The sequence below is a fragment of the Toxorhynchites rutilus genome, chromosome 2 (genome assembly GCF_029784135.1).
Source record: "Toxorhynchites rutilus septentrionalis strain SRP chromosome 2, ASM2978413v1, whole genome shotgun sequence".
NCBI lineage: Eukaryota > Metazoa > Arthropoda > Insecta > Diptera > Culicidae > Toxorhynchites > Toxorhynchites rutilus.
Window position 1 is genome coordinate 61,163,258 of NC_073745.1, and position 23,460 is coordinate 61,186,717.

Genomic DNA, 23,460 nt, shown 5'->3' on the forward strand with positions numbered 1-23,460 from the left:
CCAAATGAGATATTTCATCGCGCACGTCGTTAACTTCTGATGTTGTTCCTTATGATTACAGCATATTCGGGAGTACGCAGCACGTTTTGGAAGATCTCCTGTTAACTTCTTTACAGTGAAGGTCAAGAATTGACTTCCAAAACAGAGTCTTTGGCTCAAAATTTCCGATGGATAAAAAGTTTTATTTATGTTTTCGCATGGTTTTCCAGGATTCGAAAAAAAACTTCATTAGGATGATTAAGTACAAGTTAATTGTCGATTATTTGAAAAAATAAAATATGTTTAAAGTCATGCCGAACCAATAAATAAATGGGAAGGCATCAACATGATGACATGGAAACAATTACCCCCAAAATCAAGATTGGCAAAAATTCCTGGCCTCTGAACTCTTATTTTCAGCCCACATTTTTCCACTTCCAAAAGTTGTGATCTACCTTTACGAACTTCAATAGTACTGACCATCACGCAATAGTTTAACGTTCTTGGTGTATTGGTGAGTGTCGCGACTAAACCTCTTAAATGGGCACGCTTTCGATTTCATTGTCCACACGTCTCATCGACCGCCGCCAGTAGCTGCCAATATATCCTTCTCCAGCGGGTATTCTCCCACTCCACTGAGTCGAAAGGAATGAACATAAACAAAGAGCGACCGCTTCGCAGCAGCACTCATCAGCACGCACACATCCTCACATGCCTAACTAAAAGCGAAAGTCGACCAAAGAAGGGTCCCTCCAACTTGTACTCTCTCATGGTGATGATGATTACTTGCTTTTTTTTTTGACTATCCGTCCTGCTCACCCATGCGACCCGGTATCGGGAAGTGACAGAAGAGTAATGTTTAAGGGCAAGGCTATAGCTAAAGCTCACCTAAAAATCTCAGATCAGTTTTTAAATCGCTAGCAACGGGAAAGGTTGGCACAGTGTTGACTTCGTGCGGGCGAACGAACTTAAAGAAAGTTATTGTTGTTGGGAATCGGTTGACCGGAGCGAGCGAACCTTCATGCGACGTGCGAAGTGATCGAATTACAACGAATATAGAATCTGCAGAAAAGGATTACAGTGAATCATTTAAACAAACGATTAAGCAGTGATTGTGTGTGGGACATCGAAATTGTGATAAAGAATTGAACGATCCGCAAAAAAGACGTCGTCTTGAATAATGAAATTGAAGAGTATTTGCGGATAACAAAAAACAAGCAACCAGAAAAAGTGCCATCGCTAGGAGTCAATAGGTAAGCATCGCCAACGAATGGACCCCCCGAATGGATCAATTTTACGACGAACCGATCAGAGCGAGGTCAACTCTTCTCAGTGCGATGGTCTTCTTCTGAGAATTTCCAAAAAAAGGAACTGGGCATGCAAATTTCACTTTCGTTCGCAAAAAGCAAACAATGGGCGTTTCGGACCCCTGAAACGACATTGCTTTTACGGTTCTTTTGTTTTTTCCTGTCCCTCGACCAAAACTGGAGCAATTGGTCGGGCAGCAACCGTCGTTACCCCGTTTTTCTCCCATCGTGAACCTAATTTTTACGAGCTGCCAAAGCGAAGAAGGACGATTCTTTTATTGCCGCCGTCTTGAGCAATGAATATTCAAATGAGTCGTAAACGGGGATCTCATTTTTCTGGGTTTTTTTTTTTGGGGACCTTCGGTCTCTCATACTCGAGGGAATGACTTTCAGCCTAAAGATGGTGTGTAAAGCAATAAAAAGAGGGATGGACCCTTTCATCAGTGTGATTGTTTAGAATTGGTTTCGAAGCTAATCCTTTGGATGAAGTAAGAGTCGTGTTATGCGACGGATCAGTTGCAGTTAGAGTTGACAGAATTATTACTGTTTTTTTTCATTGCTTTTCCCTCTTTGCATTCAAGGTCTTGCCTTGAGTTGGAGGCAGTAAATGCTGGTGAAAAAAGGGGGCGACAATTTTCCTACAAAGTAAAGATTCATCATAGCCAGAATCTCTACCAGCAGAAAAAAAGTATATACACATTCGGGAAATCGTTTCCCCGTTTATCGATTTTTCCTCCCTAAAAGCAGCAAAAAAAACATCACCTAAACGGAAAGGGAAAATCTTATGGAGAACCATACATGAAGCAAACAATCCCACCCCAAGAATTGTCCGCAGTAAATAAAAAGCTTGCTCGCGATGAAAATAAAAATAATCGTCCTTTTTGGCAATGTGTGTATTTGTGCCCGTTGTGATTCGTTTCCACGGAAGAGGCAATTTTTGGGGGAGTTCACCCTCGCTCCGACGAACGCAACACAAAAAAAATAGCTTCAGCATGGCGCATTTCATTAATGTGTTTTTTCCTTCTCCCTCTATTTTGATCCATCCCACAGTTATGCAGAATTTCGATTCAATCATGAACAGCGCGCTTCCACAGCCGCAGTTGCCGGCCGAGAATTGGTACGATATGACCATTAAAAGTGAGCCATTGGAGAACGCAGGCAGTTACAACCAAAGCTTCCAGCATCAAAGCCACCATCACAATCCGTCTCACCAGGACACCCCGATGTCCCATTCGAACCCAACGTCCCCCCAGAGCGTTGACAGTATGGATTCTATGAGCAGCCGGAGTCAGTACTTTGAATCGAAAGCCAGCAGTCACCCAGCAGTGATGCACGGAGGATATAACCCACTTGGGTTCAATCCCTTGACCCCGCCCGGATACGCGGGAATGTTCGTACCTCCACAGCAACATCTTGCCAGACAAACCACACCTAATCGCAACTTTGGCAAGCAAGATACGGCGTTCGTTTCTTCCTCGTTGACCCCAACGCATACGCCACCGATGGACGTAACGCCCCCAAAGTCCCCCAAAGAGGTTGCCCAAACTCCGGAGAAGGGCGGAGAAGAACACAGCTCCGATTGTGAGGAATTCTTCGATGGAAGCGATGACGAGGATGGAATCCGCAAACCAAAGATTAATTCCCACGGGAAGGTGAAGAAATTCAAGTGCAAACAGTGCGACTTTGTGGCAGTAACCAAACTCAGCTTCTGGGAACACACCCGGGGTCACATTAAGCCGGAAAAAATGCTCACCTGCACGCAGTGTCCCTTCGTTACCGAGTACAAGCATCATCTGGAGTACCACATGCGGAACCACGACCGCTCGAAGCCATTCCAATGCCCTAAGTGCAGTTACAGCTGCGTGAACAAATCCATGCTGAACTCCCACATGAAGTCCCACTCGAATGTGTTTCAGTATCGATGCGCGGATTGCAATTACGCTACCAAATACTGCCATAGCCTGAAGTTGCACCTCCGGAAATACCAACACAAACCGGACGTTGTGTTGAACGTGGATGGCACTCCAAACCCCTACCCCATAATCGATGTCTACGGAACCCGTCGGGGACCTAAAACGAAATCGCAAAAACATGCCGACCTGAAGACGGAAACACAACAGCAAGCACCGCAGTTCTCCGCAGCACCGCTAACGCCAGCGTCTCATCAACCCGTGATGAGCCAAGCCCCATTCACACCTCCGAGCAGTCAAGCCGATAACATGCCCCGGAACATCCTGCCGCTCAACCTTCTACGAAATCCTTTGGCGCACATGTTCAAAAATGCCGCCTCAAACAATCTCCCGCTGTTCCCCTACATGAACCTGAACTTCCAGATGTTTGCCGATCAGCAAGCGGCCATCGCGCAACTTTCCCCCAACTACCATCAACCTTTCGCCGGCTTGTACCAGCAAGCCGACAAGCCTATCGATGAGGACGCAGAAAGTAGCTCGAAATCAAACTCCTCGCCGTCATCCTCTTCCTCATTCACGGCACCGACCGCTGCCGCCGTCTCTGCCGCCACGACCACCCTTGGCGAGGAACTACTCAAACAAATCACAGCCGCAGCAGCGGACAGCTCCGACCCCAAGCCGGAATCGCACACGCCATCGTGTGATGCCGAGATGGAGTCGTCCCCAACTGACTACTCGCGGGAGCAGACGACCGTCGCAAAACCTCCGACCTCCGAAATCCACAGTCCTTCAGTGAAGACTACCTCCATGGTGAGCAAAAATCGCCGCAAAGGTCGTGCCTTCAAGCTGGAACGGATGAATGGTTACGCGCAGACGACGCCGATGGAGCATTCGGACACGGAACACTCGGAAGGGGAACCGTCGCCGGTTACCAAGCGGCAGGATCAGCAACCGCAGCAGCAGCAGCAGCAGAAACTGCCAACCGAGTCGAAGGAAACGACAACGACCATGGTTAGCAGCGGGGTACAGACGAACCCGTCGAGGCTGTTCCGCTGCAAGTACTGCGGGATCAGCTTCGAGAACGATGCGATGTACGCTATCCACATGGGATACCACGGGTACGACGATGTGTACAAGTGCAACATGTGCGGCGAGAAGTGCAACGATCAGCTAGGGTTCTTCCTGCATATCGCCCAGAAGGCGCACTGAATCACAGGGGTTAGACGTGTTAGGGAAAAAAAAGTTTAATTGTACAGTTTTTTGGGTTCAACGTGTAGTAACTAGTCTTTGTTGAACGTATAAGTTTAAAGCAAGTATTCCAGAAGCAGGAGACTGATTAGCGTTAGAGCTTCCCATCGAGCAGAAAATCAAAACAAATGTAACGAAAACTGAACAAATAACTAGGATAGTGTAAGTATTAGGATAGTGAGAAAAAAAAGAGTATATTATTATACTACAATTGTACAGCCTTTAACAGAGGAATATTAAATCAAAGAATAGCGGTTAAGATATAGTGATATAGAAGCATTATCCGACTAGTTGAGCATATATAAATAAGAAAGTAAGAAACTGTTGTAATTTTTCACGTTATGAGTAAACACTAGCTGACAATATTTATCGAGCCGAAATAAATTATTAAACTTTGAAAGGTAACTCTGGTTTCGTGTTTTATGTGAATGAGAGGAGGTTGGGTATAACATTTGAAATCAACATAATATTCATTCCGATGCTGTTATTTTATGGCCAAATGAATTTGATTTTAACTGTAGTCTGTACCGGTCAACAGTGACATTTTCAGACGGTAGGTGCTTCCAATTGTGTGTTTTAATTTTTTTCCTGTGTCTTCCCAAATTTGTTATCATATTAAATTATGCTCAAAAAACTTGGTAGGCATGAGAATAAGTCTTAAACTATATATGATACCGCTAGGATACCGATTACTGTATATTTAATACCGATTTGGGAGATTTTTTTTCTGATGAGCACAACTAATTATTGAAATTATTCTAAAAACCCACATGCTTGGAATGCGAAGTAACCATCACGCTATTGCGGTCAATCCTGATAAAAACCGGCTGGAGAACACGTGTGTAGATCCGATGCGCCACAGTTACTTCAATCATTAAGAACATCATCACTCATTTTGAATTAATATTTTCAAAAATGTGGTTGGAGGAGACGAAACAAACAGGAGAGTGCGCTCCATAGATTCTTTTATCTGTCGTTTGATGAATTGACGCAGTCATGACAACGTCTTGAGCTGTGCCAATAATCCATGGTCAACATATGCGCAAAGGTAGAAAGCGAACGACTGCGATTCCTATGACACAATCAACAGAATACATGCACTTGCGTGATGCAATCATGAGCAACACCGGCACAGCCTCTGTTCAAACGATAGCACGTGTGTTCAAACAAAAGAAATAATGTCTTGAATAAACTTCATTACAGAACTACACGTGTTCGGCTCAAAATTTTGCTGGGTGTATTCGGTTGAATGACTAAAGCAAGGATTACCTTATACGCACATTTTTAGTTTTTAGGATAAAGTAATTTCCTCAATTGTTCTCACTCACATTCACGTCCACTCGTCACATTCACAAATTGTCTCTGATAATGATTTTATATTATGGATAAAGTTTTGGCGGAAATGCAAAGAGATTTATAGAAGAAACGTTAAGTTAGGACTGTCTTCTAAGTATTTAAACAACATCGAGATTTTCATTCAAAATTTTACAATTTAGAATTGCTTTCGTGTCTGCTAATCTGATAGAGAGTGAATTGCTCCACGAATACGGATTATTTATTTTAATGTTTATTTTGCGCTAGATTGCCACATTTCATAGCACGAACTAATTGAGGTCGATCGGATTTCAGAATGCAAAACGAATTGTTAGATCCGATCGAGATTCAAAGCAATCGGATTCCGGAATATGGGTGACTGTTCGATATTGTTACCACAAACATTATTGCATTTTTTTCAAATTTTTGTCGACGGTCATCGTCTAAAGTCCTCCATGTCTCTGTATGTCATAGATCTCATCTCCATCTCCACATCACACTTGGGTTCGGGAAGACCACTTTCTCATAGTCCAATGCAATACACGGTCAAACCTACAGGTGTCTGCTCGATTTACACGTGGAATATATCCTTCAACGATCACAATCGATTAATTTGATAGATCGTTAAAAGAATACACACTTACAATACATTAGTTATTTTTTATTCAACAGCCAAAGCATTCACTAGAAATAATTTATATGGCTGAACAACGCTTGTCGGGTCAGCTAGTATTTATTATATCTTCTTCTTTCTTCTTCTTAAAGGCTTAAAGCCGCCTTGCGGGTCGTTCGCTTTTAAGGGATATACAGGGCAACCTGTTTTTGTTCGAGGGATAGGAACCGCACAAAAAAAAATCGTACTAAACTTCACCAGTAGCCCCGAGAAATAGTTTTCGCTACATAATTTTTGATAAAACTTTTTCAATACGATGGATAGCGACCGCATAGAAAGAGTTTCCTTAGGTAAATAACCCAAATTCTAATGATTCCATTCGTGATCAACGTTCGATTTCCTTTTATTTTTCTTGTGCACTTTGAGACATGTTGCTTTATAATTTTTATAGAAAATTGCACCAAAAAAAGCATTCTTTCGGAACATAAAAATTATTCAAAGTATGCCAATACCTTAGTTCATCTGTTAGAAAATATATGGATACCACGCTAGTAGAAGTCTGGTTGGTTTGAAGCGATCGAGTCATCAAGCAAATTTTTTATTTCATTTTAAAATCAGAAGGGCCAACGTAATGAACCGGAATCAATCTAATCGTAATCTGATGTGGAGCCGATCCGGCGTAGTGATAACATCCGTACCTATCACGCTGAAGGTCACGAGCTCAATTCTCACTACTGATATTCTTCTGAAACGGAAGTAATGTGAAGAACCAGCCAAAAAGTGTTGAAGGACATTACAATGAAGGGTGTCCCACATCAAATTGCATCACGGAAAATTACCCATTAGGTATTTTCTCTTGAAAATTTGGGCAGATGTAGTTTAGAGTGTATTGTTTACACAGGATATCGTTGTCAGTTTTTCGATAATTGAAAAAAATGAGTTCACCCGTAAAGCAACGTCGCGAATTGATTTTGCGCAAACACCTAGAAAACCCTGAACTTTCTCATCGGAAAACAACTCGGTATCGTGCAGTCAATGGCGAGTCGTGTGATTAAATGTTACTATGGAACTCTGAGCATCGAACGGAAGAAGAAATGCGATCAGAATGGATGTTCTATTAGTAATCAGGATCACAGGCGTGTCGTGAAAGCGTTTAAGCGGAATCCCAATGTTCCGGTCAGGGATGTGGCCAGAAAGTTGAATCTATCTCTTTCGTTCAGTGGGTTAAGAACCAGGAGGGATTATATACGTAATAGAATAAGTAAAAAAAAAAACTTTTTAAGTTAAACGGATTCTTTGTGATTGAACAGAACAATACTACAGATAATGTACTAAAAGCTAGACAATAATTAGGCGAGTAGCAGTTAGCAGTTATCATACACCTTTGTTCATTAATCAAGGACATTGATGAGACTAAAATAAAATCGCGGGCATATGATGAAACCATTAAATGCGGATAATGTAAATCCAACGTACCCCACGATTTTATTTTAGTCTCATCATTGTCCTTGATTAATGAACAAAGGAGTATGATAACTGCTAACTGCTACTTGCCTAATTATTTTCTATCTTATAGTACATTATCTGTAGTATTATTTTGTTCAATCACAAAGAAACCGTTTAGCTTGAAAAGTTTTTTTTTAACTTATTTTATTTTCTAGTTTTTAGTACATTATTTGTATCGTTAGCATATTTCTCTATTATAACACCATTCAACTTTTTTTAAATTTTTTTATTTCTTACTTAATTTTCCTCGGAATATTTTTATGATGTACTGTATTCTATTAGTCAAATCATTTCGTTTAATACCGATATTGAGGGGATTGCAAAAATACATCGTACATACTCCACAGACATTCAAATACAGCGCGGACTCGATTATATACAGTCCCCGATTTCTTTTCACTGTATATAATCGAATCCTGTATATAATCGAGTCAAAAAAAAAATTTTTCTTATTCGTTTTTTACGCATATTTTTTTCGTTTATTGAAAATAAAAGAAGAATTTAATTTTTGATTCATTCCCTTGATGTCAGAAAATACCTTTCTCACATGAAAAAAATATGTTTTTCCAGAATCGCTCAGAATGTGATAGATGATCATATTTGATGAAAAAAATCGTTCTACGCTTATGTTCGAATTTCAACAATGACAGAGTTATAGAACTTTTTTTTTGTTTCGGACTCTGTTACCTCAAACTAGTTCTACACTAAAAAGTCCGCTGCGTAAACCAATTCTGTTGCTTTCATGAGAGAATTTAGTACAGGATATAGTAGTGAAACATCTAAATTAATTGATTTAAATAACTTTTTGAAAGTGAAAATTCCAAAGTTAGTAATTTTTAATGTGTAATTATTAATATTATCCCAAAAATTCATATTGAACTTGAAAGTTTCTATCAATCAAATTGAAGTTCTCAAGCCACTTTACAATTTGTTCTTTGACACCGAACTTCTATCTCTCTTAATTTCACTGCATTATTGATATAAATAATTCCTGGTGAAAATTCATGCAAAATCTTCAAAATTCACGATTTTTACCCCAAAAATTCCACCTTAATGTTCAAAGGTTACAATTTTCTTGAAACAAGTCATATTGGAAATGTAAAAAAAATTTTTTTTTCAAACTGTATATAATCGAGTCCAAAATTGTATATAATCGAATCACATATAATCGAGTCTGTATATAATCGAGTCTGTATATAATCGATTCTGTATATAATCGAGTCCCAGCTGTATACATACAAACAGGTCAAGTTGAATGAAACCATTTAAAAAAGTAGTTGGTTATTTGGGGACTGCGGCCATCTTGGATTTTGGATTTTTCATGATCTACTACGTTTTTATAGCGTTTTTATTTGATATTGATGGAGTTCTGAGAAAATTTGTGATTCGCCATTTTGTAGCGACCGCCATCTTGGATTTACATTTTTCATAAGTAACTTTGTTTTTTTACTTTTGTTTTGTAACTTTCATTTGATACCCATATTGATGGGGTTTTGGAAAAACTCCCATTGAGCAGTTTTTGAGAAAATGTGTAATCCGCCATTTTGTAGAGGCCGCCATCTTGGATTTTCAAGATAATAAAATACGTAGTTTTATAGTGACTGCAGAGATAAAGGTGTGTTCCAAATTTTAGTTCAATCGTTCAACAGGAAGGGGGTAAAATTTTAATTAATGTGGGAAGAAGCTGCAGCCAGATGTTGTACAGAAACTTATGAGTGGAGTTAGGCGTAAGGTGCGAGCGTGAAATAAAAATGCTAAAAGCCTACTAATGGTTTACATAACTAGGTAATTATAAACATTAGAAACATTTATTTTAGTCTCATTATTCCCCTAGAATAATGAAGGGAGTGATGTGATAACTACTAACCGCTACTTGCCTAATTATTTTCTAGCTTTTAGTACATTAAACCGGGCAGAGTTTAAATTGGAATATTTTCTTTCTCCTCATTTTCATTTCTAACTAACGATTAACGTAAACTAAACCGCAAAGAGACTAGCGTTTTAATATTATTATCTCAATATAAATTGGTCTATTTAATGTTGAAAAACTTCATTAAGGCGATATTAACATGGCATTCACTATTATTACTGCTCACTCTCGGTCAGACGGACCTCGACAAAACCTCTAGTCCCTGGTCTAGCCACGGGGACTGTCTGAGGCGGGTTCCAACACCTCTTTTCCTGGCTAGCTCGAGCGTGGGATTCGGAGATCCCAAGGTCGGCTCACATGGACACTTCCGGAAGCACACAAAACACCAACTTTCCGTTTTTATAATATATTTTCAATAATCTGACTTACAACCTGTAATTGTGTGTAGTGTGTGTTCGTCGGCCGGCCGGCTTCGCTGGTCCTCTGGTTCTCGTCGTTTCCCTGGTCGATGATTCTGGTGGGCTGGGGGCTGGATCGCGCGTTGCTGTCTTGTTGCGAATATTCACAATGGCGTTCAAGGCTTAAGCCTAGTACAATGGGTCCTGATCCTGTTACCAATTAGTATGCGTTTAAGCACAATTTCTTAAATATTCTCTATCAAACTTCTACCTGTTACTTTCCAGTTTCCTTCAACTGTCGTCTTTTCTTTCTGTCTTTTTTTTTACTTTCATCCAATTTCAGCTTCAACTTCAACTTTTATACTTTCACTGAACTCGATAATAAATTATTTAACTTTTTTTTCCAGGTCCTTTTGGTTTGGCGGTCGCAGTGGAAAAGAACTAAGCAAACTTCCTAGTATTTTCCCAGCTTCATCATTGCCCCCTTCCAACATCCAGCCTCCCAGTCCACCCTGTCGATCATATCTTGCCCCATAATATATGTCTGTATGTGTTTCTGTGTAACCTCCTCTCTGTCTCCCTAATTGTTATAATTGTTATCAGTGTCATCTATGTGCGATCTTGGAGGAGTCATAGGGCAAACTACCCACAACGGTAACACTACCCCACACCTCCTCTGAAAATAAATTTAGAACAACGTTTTAAATTTATTTTTCTTAAAACTACTTATTACCAAACATACCCAGGTTTGTAAGGCTTCTTTTAAGCTTCGATTTTCATATAAGAAAACATTTCAACGTCAATCTATCAAATAAAATTTACCGTCCTTTCAGCGGAGCTTCATTTATCGACGTTTACCCTATATTGAATCAGTAATAGGTCTTTCATAATCTCAAATAATCTAAAAGAAAATTATTGAGATAAGCCTAAGATCAACTAATTTCTCTCTGTTAATCGATCTATGTGAATCTTTACAAATAAAGTTATTGCTTCAATGTGATTCGCCATGGATGGCGATAATCGCACTAGTTCCTTCGTTGGAAAGCGCATCGATGTCTTGAAAGTGAAATTTACGGTATGAACTTATGAACTCGTGAACGGAGAAAAATTGAAATTTAATCGTGAGCAGTGTTTGTCGGGAGATGTAACGCAGGAAAACCGGTTTGCAAACTGCTTAGGCAAAATTTGGAAATGGGCATTTATCGGTGTCGATCCAATTGGCGGTATTATTCCAAATTCGCGGATTACATTCCTAACAATCATTTTTCTTTTATTGATGATTACAGGATTGTAAAAACAGTGCTATTATTTGCCAACTACAAAACTTGTGAGATCACATTAAGGATTTATTCGATTCACTTACTAAACTCTGACGAAACATAATCTTATGCCATATTCTAATATGGGATTTCTTTGTTCTATTCAAGTGAAAACTATAGCAAAATATTTTAAAAAAACTTGTTATATCATTCTTTATTCGGGAATACCCGGTTTGAGATCTGCGGCTGAGAAAATTCCTACATTTTTGCCATTCTCATCCTCCAGTTCATATGAATTCGTACCGCGCTTCGAGATGATTTTGCACGGAACGTATACAGGGCCAAACTTCGCATTAAAAGCATCTAGAGCCGAGGATTGTGTAAAGCTTTTCCTATACACTCTCTGTCCTACTTCGTAAACGGGAGCAGATTTCCTAAACCTCAAATCATAATTCCGAGTACTTCTCTCATGTGCTTTCCCTAAATTTTTGATTACCGTATCATAAATGAATTTATCGATGTTCATTTTGGTTTCAATTCGTTCTTGTTCTGTGGGTTCCTTCATTACGGGATCTAGTCGATGCTCATCGCCACTAGTTATAATTTCGTGACCGAATAATATACGATAAGGCGAATATCCGGTAGATGAATGCACGGTGTTATTGATCGTATATTCAACCTCCGAAATTTTGCTATCCCATGTACGTTGATCTGTTTTCACGTATGTACGAATACATGCATTGATGCTACTACGGTTGAGCCTTTCGACAGGATTCGCCTGGCTATGATACCGAGCATTTGTCCAATGTCTAATTTTATATCGGTCCAATAATGCTTTGAACTCTTTGCTGAGAAATGTGCTAGCGTTATCGCTAATCACAATTTCTGGTGCAGAATATCGACGAAACCACTTTTCTTCCATTATTTTCAATACTTCCTTTGTACAAACCTTTTTCACAGGTACTAACATTGTCCATATTGAAAATACATCTAATAGAACTAATAGATGACAATTACCTGCACGGCTTCGTGGGAGTGATTGAATGTAGTCAATCGCTAATATTTGGAAAGGTTTAGTGCATATTCTCTGATTTCCCATCACAGGATTCTGAGAAGAATTTGCAGGTTTACACTCCTTACATATTTCACAACGCTGTATGTATTTTCGGATTGTAGTAGCCATATTCGGCCAAAAATATCGCTGCCTTATTTTGTTTAACGTCTTATCATAGCCTATATGAAAAGCTTCATCATGCGTCGTTTTAATAATTTGAGATCTCGACTCCTCGGGAATACATAACTTCCATTCGTGTCTGTAGTCCAACACATCAGTTTTGGTAGGCACAAATTTATATAATTTTTTGTTTTCTATTTTATAGTCTAAATATTTATCTGGGTACTCTTCTACATTTTGAAATAGAGAAACGTACCAATTATTGATTGCATCGTCTACATCGATTGCATCAATTGCACGAGAGAGAACTTCTGGAATTACATTATCTTTTCCTCGCCGATGTCGAATCGTAGCCTTGAAGTTCAATGCTCCAACGACTTAGCCTCGACGAAGTTCTCCATTTACCTCTCATGATATGAGTAAGTGCCGAAGCATCAGTGATGACGACGAAATGGGTTCCCTCTACTTTCTCTATAGCTGATAGCACAGCAAGCCCTTCTTTCTCCGTTGCAGCATACGATTGCTGAACAGGAGAAAGTTTCTGTGAGAAATACGCTACCACATACTCTCCTTCTTCGTGTTCCTGAGTGAGAATCGCTGCAATAGCATTATCACTCGCGTCTGTTTGTATATGGAAAGGTAATTCAAAATTTGGATTTGCGAGAACTGGAGCTGTTATCAAGCATTCCTTGATACTAACAAACGCCTGTTCCGCAGCCTCTGTCCAGTTGATCGATTTTGGTTTTTTCCTTAGGAGATTCGTGAGAGGAGCTGTAAATTCGCTAAACTTGGGAATGAACCGTCTATAATAGTTGGCCATTCCCAGAAAACGTCTTAATGATCGAATTGATGTTGGACGTTCGTAATTGACGATTGCTTCTATCCTTTCTGGATTAGGACGAAGCCCGTCACACGATAATATGTATATGTAATATGATAATATGTAAGGATTCAAGCGAACTGGGGTAAGATTTTTAAATTCTTCTTTCCGTTCAATTTTGTGAGAGATCATCGTAGTGATATCGAGCATCTCCCCCTCCACTGTAGTCTTAAACAACCCCTTCACCACTTCTAATTCTTCTCTCTGTGATTCACTCAGTTCATCATCTCCCTTATCTTCATCTTCTGTATTACCCTCTTCATTGATATTACTCATCTCAAAACATTCGTGATGATTCGGGATCATCGGCTGTAAATTAAATATTTTCCAAAAATCTTCGTATTCCAAAATAAGTCTTTGCTTAAGTTTCGGGGCGATAAGCGCTTGAACGATTCGTGTTTTATTGTTGAACGTAATCGGTGTATTCACGTATCCCACAATCTCAATCGGAGTGCCTGTAGCTGTTTTTGCCTGAATATTTGATGAAAATTTTCTTAATTTTAAATCTCTGATTAGTTTGTGAGAATCCTTACCGAGAACTGTTTTTTGCGCTCCGCTGTCCAACAGCCCGACAATTTTCTTACCCATGATATCTACTTCTACGAAAGGACGTGCATCTCCCTCAACTTGGATCAATAGTTCTTCCACGATTTCATTGGTGTAATCTTCGTTAGAAACCGACTCCAGATTGTGGATAAAAAAATCTAATTTGTTTGTGTGATTGGGAGGAATTCTGAGATTGTTTTCAGCCTCCTCCCTTAGACTGAATTGTTGTCGTTTTTTGGACAATAAAGGGGGTGTCACATCAAATTGCATCACGGAAACGCTGTAGAAATTCGCCCAGTAGACCGATCATTTTGAAAATTTTAGACAGTAAAATAAAAACTATTAAACAACTTTTGGCATTTTCTTTTTATTCATACTTCGAGCCCAAGCCCGTATGCTCGAACCTTCCTCTTTACCCCGTCCATAAGGTTCTGTACAACGTCAGGTTGTAGTTTTTTTTTAAAAGAAATCCATTTTCTCTTGAAGTCCGCCTCCGATTTGACAACTTTTGGGTTCTTCCGGAGGGCCTGCTTCATAATCGCCCAATATTTCTCTTTTGGGCGAAGCTCCAGCGCGTTGGGCGGGTTCATGTTCCCGTTGGCTTCGTACCACTCCAACACGTCCTTTGAATAGTGGCACGAAGCGAGATCCGGCTAGAAGATGGTCGGGCCCTCGTGCTGCTTCAATAGTGGTAGTAAGCGCTTCTGTAGGCACTCCTTAAGGTAAACCTGCCCGTTTACCGTGCCGGTCATCACGAAGGGGGCGCTCCGCTTTCCGCAAGAGCAGATCGCTTGCCACACCATGTACTTTTTGGCAAACTTGGATAGTTTCTGCTTGCGAATCTCCTCCGGAACGCTGAATTTGTCCTCTGCGGAGAAGAACAACAGGCCCGGCAGCTGACGAAAGTCCGCTTTGACGTAGGTTTCGTCGTCCATTACTAGGCAATGCGGCTTCGTCAGCATTTCGGTGTACAGCTTCCGGGCTCGCGTCTTCCCCACCATGTTTTGCCTTTCGTCGCGGTTAGGAGCCTTCTGAACCTTGTATGTACGCAGGCCCTCCCGCTGCTTGGTCCGCTGGACGAATGAACTTGACAAATTCAGCTTATTGGCGACATCCCGGACCGAACTTCTCGGATCACGTCTAAACTGCTTCACTACGCGCTTGTGATCTTTTTCACTGACGGAGCATCCATTTTTGCCGTTCTTCACCTTCCGGTCGATGGTTAAGTTCTCGAAGTATAGTTTTAGTACTCTGCTGACCGTGGATTGGACGATTCCCAGCATCTTACCGATGTCCCGATGTGACAACTCCGGATTCTCGAAATGAGTGCACAGGATTAATTCACGACGCTCTTTTTCGTTCGACGACATTTTTCCAAATTTACGAAAAACTGACAGTGAAGCATGGTCAACGTGATCTATACACTCTTATCTGATTATAAACGAAAGCTTAAGATATAATTCCTAAAAATTAAATTTCTACAGCGTTTTTTCCGTGATGCAATTTCATGTGACACACCCTTTATGGACAGACTATAGTAAATACATCTGGGAATCCACATATCCGACAAAATTTTTTTTTTTTTTTTTTTATCTTCGCTTATTTTTCGTCGGCCTATTTCCGCCACTTTAGTGCCAATCACCGACATCAGGGAGGCGACTCCACCTGTTCCTACCTATCAGACTCAACAACTCATGAGCCGGGCCAACTTCTTTTACTTCCGCTCCGAAGGAAGACGTAACCAGAGATTTTTCGCCTCAGAAAATCCCAACGACGCCAGCTAGGATTGAACCCAGGCCGATCGGATTGTGAGGCTGTTACGCTAACCATACAACCACTGGCGCCGTCGAAACAAAATTTTTGTCTTGCTTGATTACAATCTGCATAGTGGTGACCATGCATTTTGCAATTGTAATAAGTGCCGATGGCTGGACGTTTGTATTGTTCAACCAAAAGTTTCAAGGTGCCCTTGGATGAACCTTCCATGGGTTCAAAAAGAACATTCTGTTTTTGACTCCTTTTTCCGCTAGTGTTATCTACATATTTAGATTGGTTAGGAAGATGAGAATTTTTATCTTTCTCTTTGGTAATACCATACTTCTGTATCGGTTTATTGTTCGGATCAGTTTTGTTGGTGGATGAGATTTCGTTGACCTGATTATAACGTGATCGTACAGGGTTCTCAGATGTTTTCTGAAAATTAAAACAATTGTTTTCATCGACTACTCTTCCATATCGCTTAAGTCTGGATAACGAGTTTATATTCGCTCCAGTCATAGCGTTTTTATATTCGAAACGCATGTTTCTCCATACGATATTAAACTTTCGTCTATCTGAAATTGGACGTGTCATCGATTGAAATAGCTTCTGTATGTCGTGGAAAAAATCCCCGAATCTTTCTGCTCGACCTTGTCGACGATTTGTAGCTTGAACCTCTAATTGAAAATCGAGATCTGGTGGAAGAAATTCTCTTTTCAATTCAGATTTTAGTTCAATCCATGCTCGAAAATCTTTATTTTCCATTCCTTCCATATACCAGTCTTTGACTCTTCCCGTAAATAGGTGTACTGCACTTCTAAAAAGTTCTCTATCTGAAATTTCTTCTGCTCTGGATCTCATCATAACTTCTCTTAAGAACTCTGCTAATTTACGACCGCTATCTTTCCCGTCATATTTTAATCGCCAATCCGAAGCTGGAACGCGCTTTAAAACTTTTCTGTATTTTCTCTCATTTTTATTTTCTCTAACTTCCCGATTTTTCCTGCGTGTATCATCTGATTTTTCTAAATGCGAGCTAATTGAATCAGAAAATTCTCTTGATGAGAGCACGGTTGAAGTCTCGGAAGAAGTGTCAGCATGTTTATGGTGTTTCAATTTTCTTTGAGACGACGGTTTCTGATCCGTCTTGCTAACCCTATGGTTTCTTTTTTCGTTTTTATTGCTATTTTTAACTATGGATTTTTTTTCTGAAATGTTTTCTGAATCTGAGGAGAATGTTTCGTGCTCGCTTTCTACTTTTACCTGTTGCGTTTTAACAACTTTTTTCACGGTTTTTTTCTTGCATTCCTCACCTGGGAAACCAGATTGATTTTGAGGAAATTGCAATTTAGAAAATCGTTCTTAATTTTTTTGTTTAGATTAACAAGAACTTTCTCAAGACGTTTTTTCTTTTCTACACTCTCTTCAGCTTTCTTAATCCTAGCTTTCTCCAACAAATTTTCCGTTTCTCTACGATCCTTTTCTTGCTCATTTGTTTGCACGACAAAATTCTTCAGCATATGTATCAAATCGTTCACATTTTCAACTGTTCCTTGATCATATTCAGAAAGTTTGTTCATGATGTCTTCTAATGTTATGATTATTTTTTCCGTATCATGATGTTCTAACACCCCTGCTACCCCTTCGCTAGTTTCCTCCTGATCTACAATTTCTCTCAATTCTATTCCCCCAGCTGTCTCATTCAAAGTTTCAATTTCGTTTCGTACTTCTTCTAAAGCTTTATTCAAATCTTGCTCTAATTGCTCTGACTCATTATCATCTTCCCCGGAAAATGAGATATCTGGGAAGTGTTTAGAAAATACATGAGTGGCTTGTTTGGCTAAATTCATTATTTCCGACAAATACTTTCGCGATTCAAGGGCGCGTGAGAGTAAAAATATTCTCACTCTGTAATGAACCAAACGAGTCTTTAATTTTTCTTTCATATGACGAGTGACCTTCGGACTTTCTAGCAGTCCATCAATGGCCAATAATTTCGATTTAATAATCGAGATTTCATCTGGAATCTGTCTCCATGTTGGAGAGTGAGTTACACAAAAAGAATCCATCTCCTTTTCTTGCCGCATACGATCTTTCAATTTCCTCCTTTTCACGCTTTCGTGTTCATCGAAACCGAATAAAATGTTTCGAATCACTAACTCGTGCTCAACTTCATCGATTAATAGATGAGACACATCCATACATTTATACATGGTTTGCAAATCCATTGTCGGATTTTTGGGTGGAAAATTCGGGGTGGTAAGTATTTGAAATCACACCAGCAAACCGTTGATAATAAATGCGAATAGAATTAAACGATATTTTAACTCAATATTACACTGTATTTTATTATTGAAAAAAATCAATTAAAAAGACGAATCAAGACCCATTAAACGATTCAATATCCACATCAATTATATGTATTCTTCACGATCACCGATTTTCGATAAATTCACTGTGGGAAATATTTTATGAACGTGCGCGCACTAGTAAGCACAGTTGGCACAGGTAGATTTGGTGAGTTGGCTGAGTCAGCCGACCGCATGAGTAGTTAACCTCTAATCTGTCTTCCGAAAATCGCGCACACTCCTATGTTATTATATAACCTGATCTTTCACCTGTCTTTTGTTGGGTTAATTTGTACTTCCGATTAGTCCAGAATATTAAGTTGGGCGCCAATTATTATTGCTCACTCTCGGTCAGACGGACCTCGACAAAACCTCTAGTCCCTGGTCTAGCCACGGGGACTGTCTGAGGCGGGTTCCAGCACCTCTTTTCCTGGCTAGCTCGAGCGTGGGATTCGGAGATCCCAAGGTCGGCTCACATGGACACTTCCGGAAGCACACAAAACACCAACTTTCCGTTTTTATAATATATTTTCAATAATCTGACTTACAATCTGTAATTGTGTGTAGTGTGTGTTCGTCGGCCGGCCGGCTTCGCTGGTCCCCTGGTTCTCGTCGTTTCCCTGGTCGATGATTCTGGTGGGCTGGGGGCTGGATCGCGCGTTGCTGGCTTGTTGCGAATATTCACAATGGCGTTCAAGGCTTAAGCCTAGTACAATGGGTCCTGATCCTGTTGCCAATTAGTATGCGTTTAAGCACAATTTCTTAAATTTCTTCTATCAAACTTCTACCTGTTACTTTCCAGTTTCCTTCAACTGTCGTCTTTTTTTTCTGCCTTTTTTTTACGTTCATCCAATTTCAGCTTCAACTTCAACTTTTATACTTTCACTGAACTCGATAATAAATTATTTAACTTTTTTTTCCAGGTCCTTTTGGTTTGGCGGTCGCAGTGGAAAAGAACTAGGCAAACTTCCTAGTATTTTTCCCAGCCTCATCATTGCCCCCTTCCAACATCCAGCCTCCCAGTCCACCCTGTCGATCATATCTTGCCCCATAATATAAGTCTGTATGTGTTTCTGTGTAACCTCCTCTCTGTCTCCCTAACTGTTATAATTATTATCAGTGTCATCTATGTGCGATCTTGGAGGAGTCATAGGGCAAACTACCCACAACGGTAACACTATTAGAATAAATTCTTCTTCTACCCGTATGTCGCAGCTTAAAAAAAACAAATGGGTCCTGTATTGGTATATAACAACATGTTCTTCATTCTTCAAGTCTCAGAACTGAAGATGGAAATACTTCTGTTTTTGTTCAAAATACTAGTAACCCACTTTAGAGAGCAACTTTCGGTGGTGCAATAGGACGAAACATTTTCGAATTGACTTCTATCTACATTCACTGGAGGGCGCTCAATTCACTGTCGGTTACGTAAAAGGGAGTCAATGTTTCGACAATTCCATAATTCTTCAATTTTTGAGAAGAAGGAAAAACTTGATTTCTGCGCCAAAGATGGATAGGAAAGATTTTATGCATCCACCTTATAGTCTGGATATGCTCCCAAGTTACCATAAGAATTAACTCCATAATTGCAGCAAGTTATCGAAGAAAATGGTGCATATTTTATCTGAATCGAATCCTTACAACTCTACTCAATATATTCTTGAAGTTTTCGTAAAACTAATGATGTTATTGTCCCCTAAACTAGTATACCATTGGAGACTCAGAAAACATAATATTTTTTTAGTTAAGAAACGAAACATGTATATGGGATGAAAGCTCTCACAACCAGCTTACAGATGTTATTAAATAGACATGTTTCCAGAAAAAAAATCACATAACTTCCTTCAAAGAATGTGTGCAACCAACTAAAAATAACCCATGAGATGAATTTCAGTTTATTTTGACAGCGCACACGCGTCCAGTATCCAGCTTTCAATTAACACAACAACCAAACCATGACCTGACTCAATGTCTCATAGATCGTTCTTCGTGTACAAACGTAACCACAAACGCCCTGGAACGGTGCCGAGAGGACCTTCAATTTACGCTACTTAGCACCCTATGAAATCATGCCTATCACGCAGTTCAATCTCCGTCTTGACCCCTCACCAGCTTCCGACTTCGATTCCGGGAAGCACCCAAGAAACGCATATCTTTATATTCAAATCAGACGGGGAATGATTGTCACTCAGGAGGTAATGATCGGTTATACGCACTGCGCGGTGTTTAAAAATTTTCGGAAAATTGTTCATCAAAACCGAGGGGAGGAGAATTCCAATATCCTAGCACTCCTTTCGCACGTGCCGTATTTTTTCCTTCCGCTATTTTCTTCTTGTGTTTAAGAAAACAATCTTTGAAGGGGTCTCGACTTGCTTCAGACGGCAGTTTCGACAGGGGGAAAAACGAACTGTAAATTGAAAGCGTGTGCCCGCTTCTGGGACGGATCACAGGGCATGGGTCGAGACGTTGAAAATTGTTATTTCTACAGATTTTGTGAAAATTAAGAAATTCTTTCGAACAAACGGATGTTAGAGGGGAGATATCCCATACCGAGGTGACCGAGGTTAGGAAATTCTTCGAAATTGAATAATTGTTTTGAGGTTAAGAGGTGACGGTTGCAACGAAAATTTTCCCATTCGTACCATTTTTCGATTCATTCATCGAATCATCATTCACTTGCACCAAAAACTCAGCTGCATAATTTTGTGGCAACTGTTGCAAAAATACACAATCGTTTTCACCCTTTTATTCCTAACCCAATCGATTATGCCCTGCATCTTCAACAGCCTAACGTTCATCTGTCCGTGCCTAGGATCTGCATCCTGCCATTGATCCCATAAACACCGAGAAACAAAAATAAACGCATCTATATTTTCGCATAAATGCTGCATGCAGTTCGTAGGTGGTGACGATGTGGTTACTTTCCCTGCCGCTGCTGCAGCTACTTCGAAAACTCGAACCTTTTATCCATCTATCATTAAAACACACATTGCCCACCTCCTCCGGATTCCCTCCTCCACATGAAAGCACCCCGCAGACCACGGGGTTCGGCCCAGGATCTGCCAAATCATTCCGCACTCGGCAACAGATGTATGATTTTTTCCCGAAATAGACGACAGACAGAAATCGAGTGAAAAAATATCTGTTTGGTCCTTTCCAAAATTTTTGTTTTCCCAACTTTTTGTCCTCCCTCCTTTTGGGTCGGGATAGTCTTTCTCCTGATGCTGCTGCCGCTGTCCAACGCATCGAAAGATGTGGGTTCGAATTGATTCATTACCAACCGTCAGCCGTTTTAATTAATTCGCTTGAAGTTTTCGTTTGGCATGCGCCGAAATGCTCTCGGGGTCCGAAATTGGTGTTAAAAAGGAGGAAAAGTATGAATTATTAGCCACGAGTATCGGCCTTGTTTCTGGATCTTCATCTTTTTCTCGACCCACCCAAAGCTGACCATGGTTTTACGCAATCTTCGCACCGGTAATAGGATTAACAAAATACGGTTCGTTTTTTTCTGGTTCCTCTCCTCGAAAAGAGGTCTTATCGGTACAACCTAACGAATCGATCTCATTATCCTTCGGATACGCTTGTTGAGTGCGATACCCAAAGGTGGACGTGTTGGCTTGCGTGCATTTTTACGGGTCCTCAAAATCGATAATTGTGCGTTTCTTGACCCTTGAACGATCCCGGAATAATCCCCGCTTGGTTTCTTTATTTTTTCTCGTCGGTGGGCCAGCAGCAGACTGTTGAACGTTATTCAAAACAGCAATGGAACGTGCTTGAAGCCAGGATTTGAGCTTATTTTTTCCTGCTGAAGTGACCTAATTTGGATCATGACAAAAAAGTTGTTGCATTTTAATCCTATTCGATGCAGCACGTATAGCCTTCATGCCGATGACATCTTGTTAGATGAACTGTTGACAGTTTGCGAAATTAGTCAATTTCACAGCAAAAGCGATTAAGAATTTTTTGTTAATTGAGGTGTCCGCATTCGATTTTCATTTTAGAAGTTTTAAGTTTGGTTAAAAGAACCAAATAAATCGCTACGATGTAATAAAGCAAATATCTAAGGGGCAGTATTATGAATGTTGTGATATAAACTACTAAATATCAATGAAGAATGATTTGCCCGAAATTCATAAAATGAAATATGTTTCAAAAGATCTTCTTCTTCTTCTTCTTCTTCTTCTTGAATGGCGTTAACGTTCTCTGTGAAACTTTTGCCGTCTCAACGAATGCATTAACTAGCGTCATTTATTAATACTTAGTTGAGATTTCTTAAGCCAAATAACACGCCTTCAATGTATTCCGAGGGGCAAGCTCTAGAATACACGTGACCACAGTGCAAGTCGAAGGAAATTTCTCTGACGAAAAATCCTCAAAAGATATTAAATTCATTACTTTTAAGATCAAAATTATTTAGTTTAATGTCCATCGCTGGCTTCCATTTCTAACCACCTCTTCGATGTACCGTATTCCATTCCGAAGAAATAACCCAACTTTGGACGCAATCCATGCCAGGAATTTATGACCTGCAAGCCGTTCAAAATGACCGGTTGTATCATTTGTTCACAAGATTTTATTTTGAATTTTATTTAATATTTTTTAATAATGTTATGAATTTTTCTAATACAATACATGCTGGCTTCCGGATCTGAGCACGACAGGACCGGATTAGGTAGTAGTGTAACGATCGACAGCGATGAGTTCGAGGTAATGGACTAGTTTGTCTACCTCGGCTCAATGGTAACGTCTGACAATGATACCAGCCGCGAGATCCGGAGACGCATTATCAATGGGAGCCGTACCTACTATGGTCTCCACAAACACTTAAGGTCAAACAGACTTAGCAGTCGTGCGAAATGTTCCCTGTATAAAATGCTAATAAGACCGGTTGTCCTCTACGGGCACGAAACTTGGACAATACTCGAAGAGGACCTGCGAGCACTCGGAGTCTTTGCACGACGGGTGTTAAGGACATTCTTCGGCGGTGAACAGGAGGACGGCGTATGGAGGCGAAGGATGAACCACGAGTTCACGCAACTCTCAGGCGAACTCAGTATCCAGAAAGTGATTTAAATTGGAAGGATACGCTCTGCAGGACATGTTGCAAGAATGTCGGACAACTATCCTGCAAGAATGGTGTTCATCGGGAATCCGGCTGGTACGAGACGACGAGGAGTGCAACAAGCAAGGTGGTTAGACCAATTGGAGCATGACATGGTGAGCACGATTGAGTCACATTTTCCCGAAACCCACTTACCCGAAAGACATTCACCCGAATTCCACTCACCCGAGTGTAACAAATACCGAATGCGACAGCTACCCGAATGTAACATCTACCCAAGCTGACACA

At 40.2% G+C, this 23,460-nt stretch overlaps 2 protein-coding genes across 10 annotated transcripts in view; one reads left to right on the top strand and one right to left on the bottom strand.

The window, feature by feature from the left end:
* Positions 1-23,460, bottom strand: part of LOC129771049 (whirlin) — a 550,739-nt gene that overhangs the window by 118,250 nt on the left and 409,029 nt on the right. The gene's annotated exons all lie outside the window — the stretch shown is intronic.
* LOC129771050 (protein hunchback) lies at positions 878-4,849 on the top strand. Its single transcript, XM_055774335.1, has 2 exons — positions 878-1,232; positions 2,337-4,849. Exon 2 carries the CDS (start codon positions 2,339-2,341, stop codon positions 4,403-4,405), a length of 2,067 nt encoding a protein of 688 aa, XP_055630310.1. The 5' UTR covers positions 878-1,232; positions 2,337-2,338; the 3' UTR covers positions 4,406-4,849.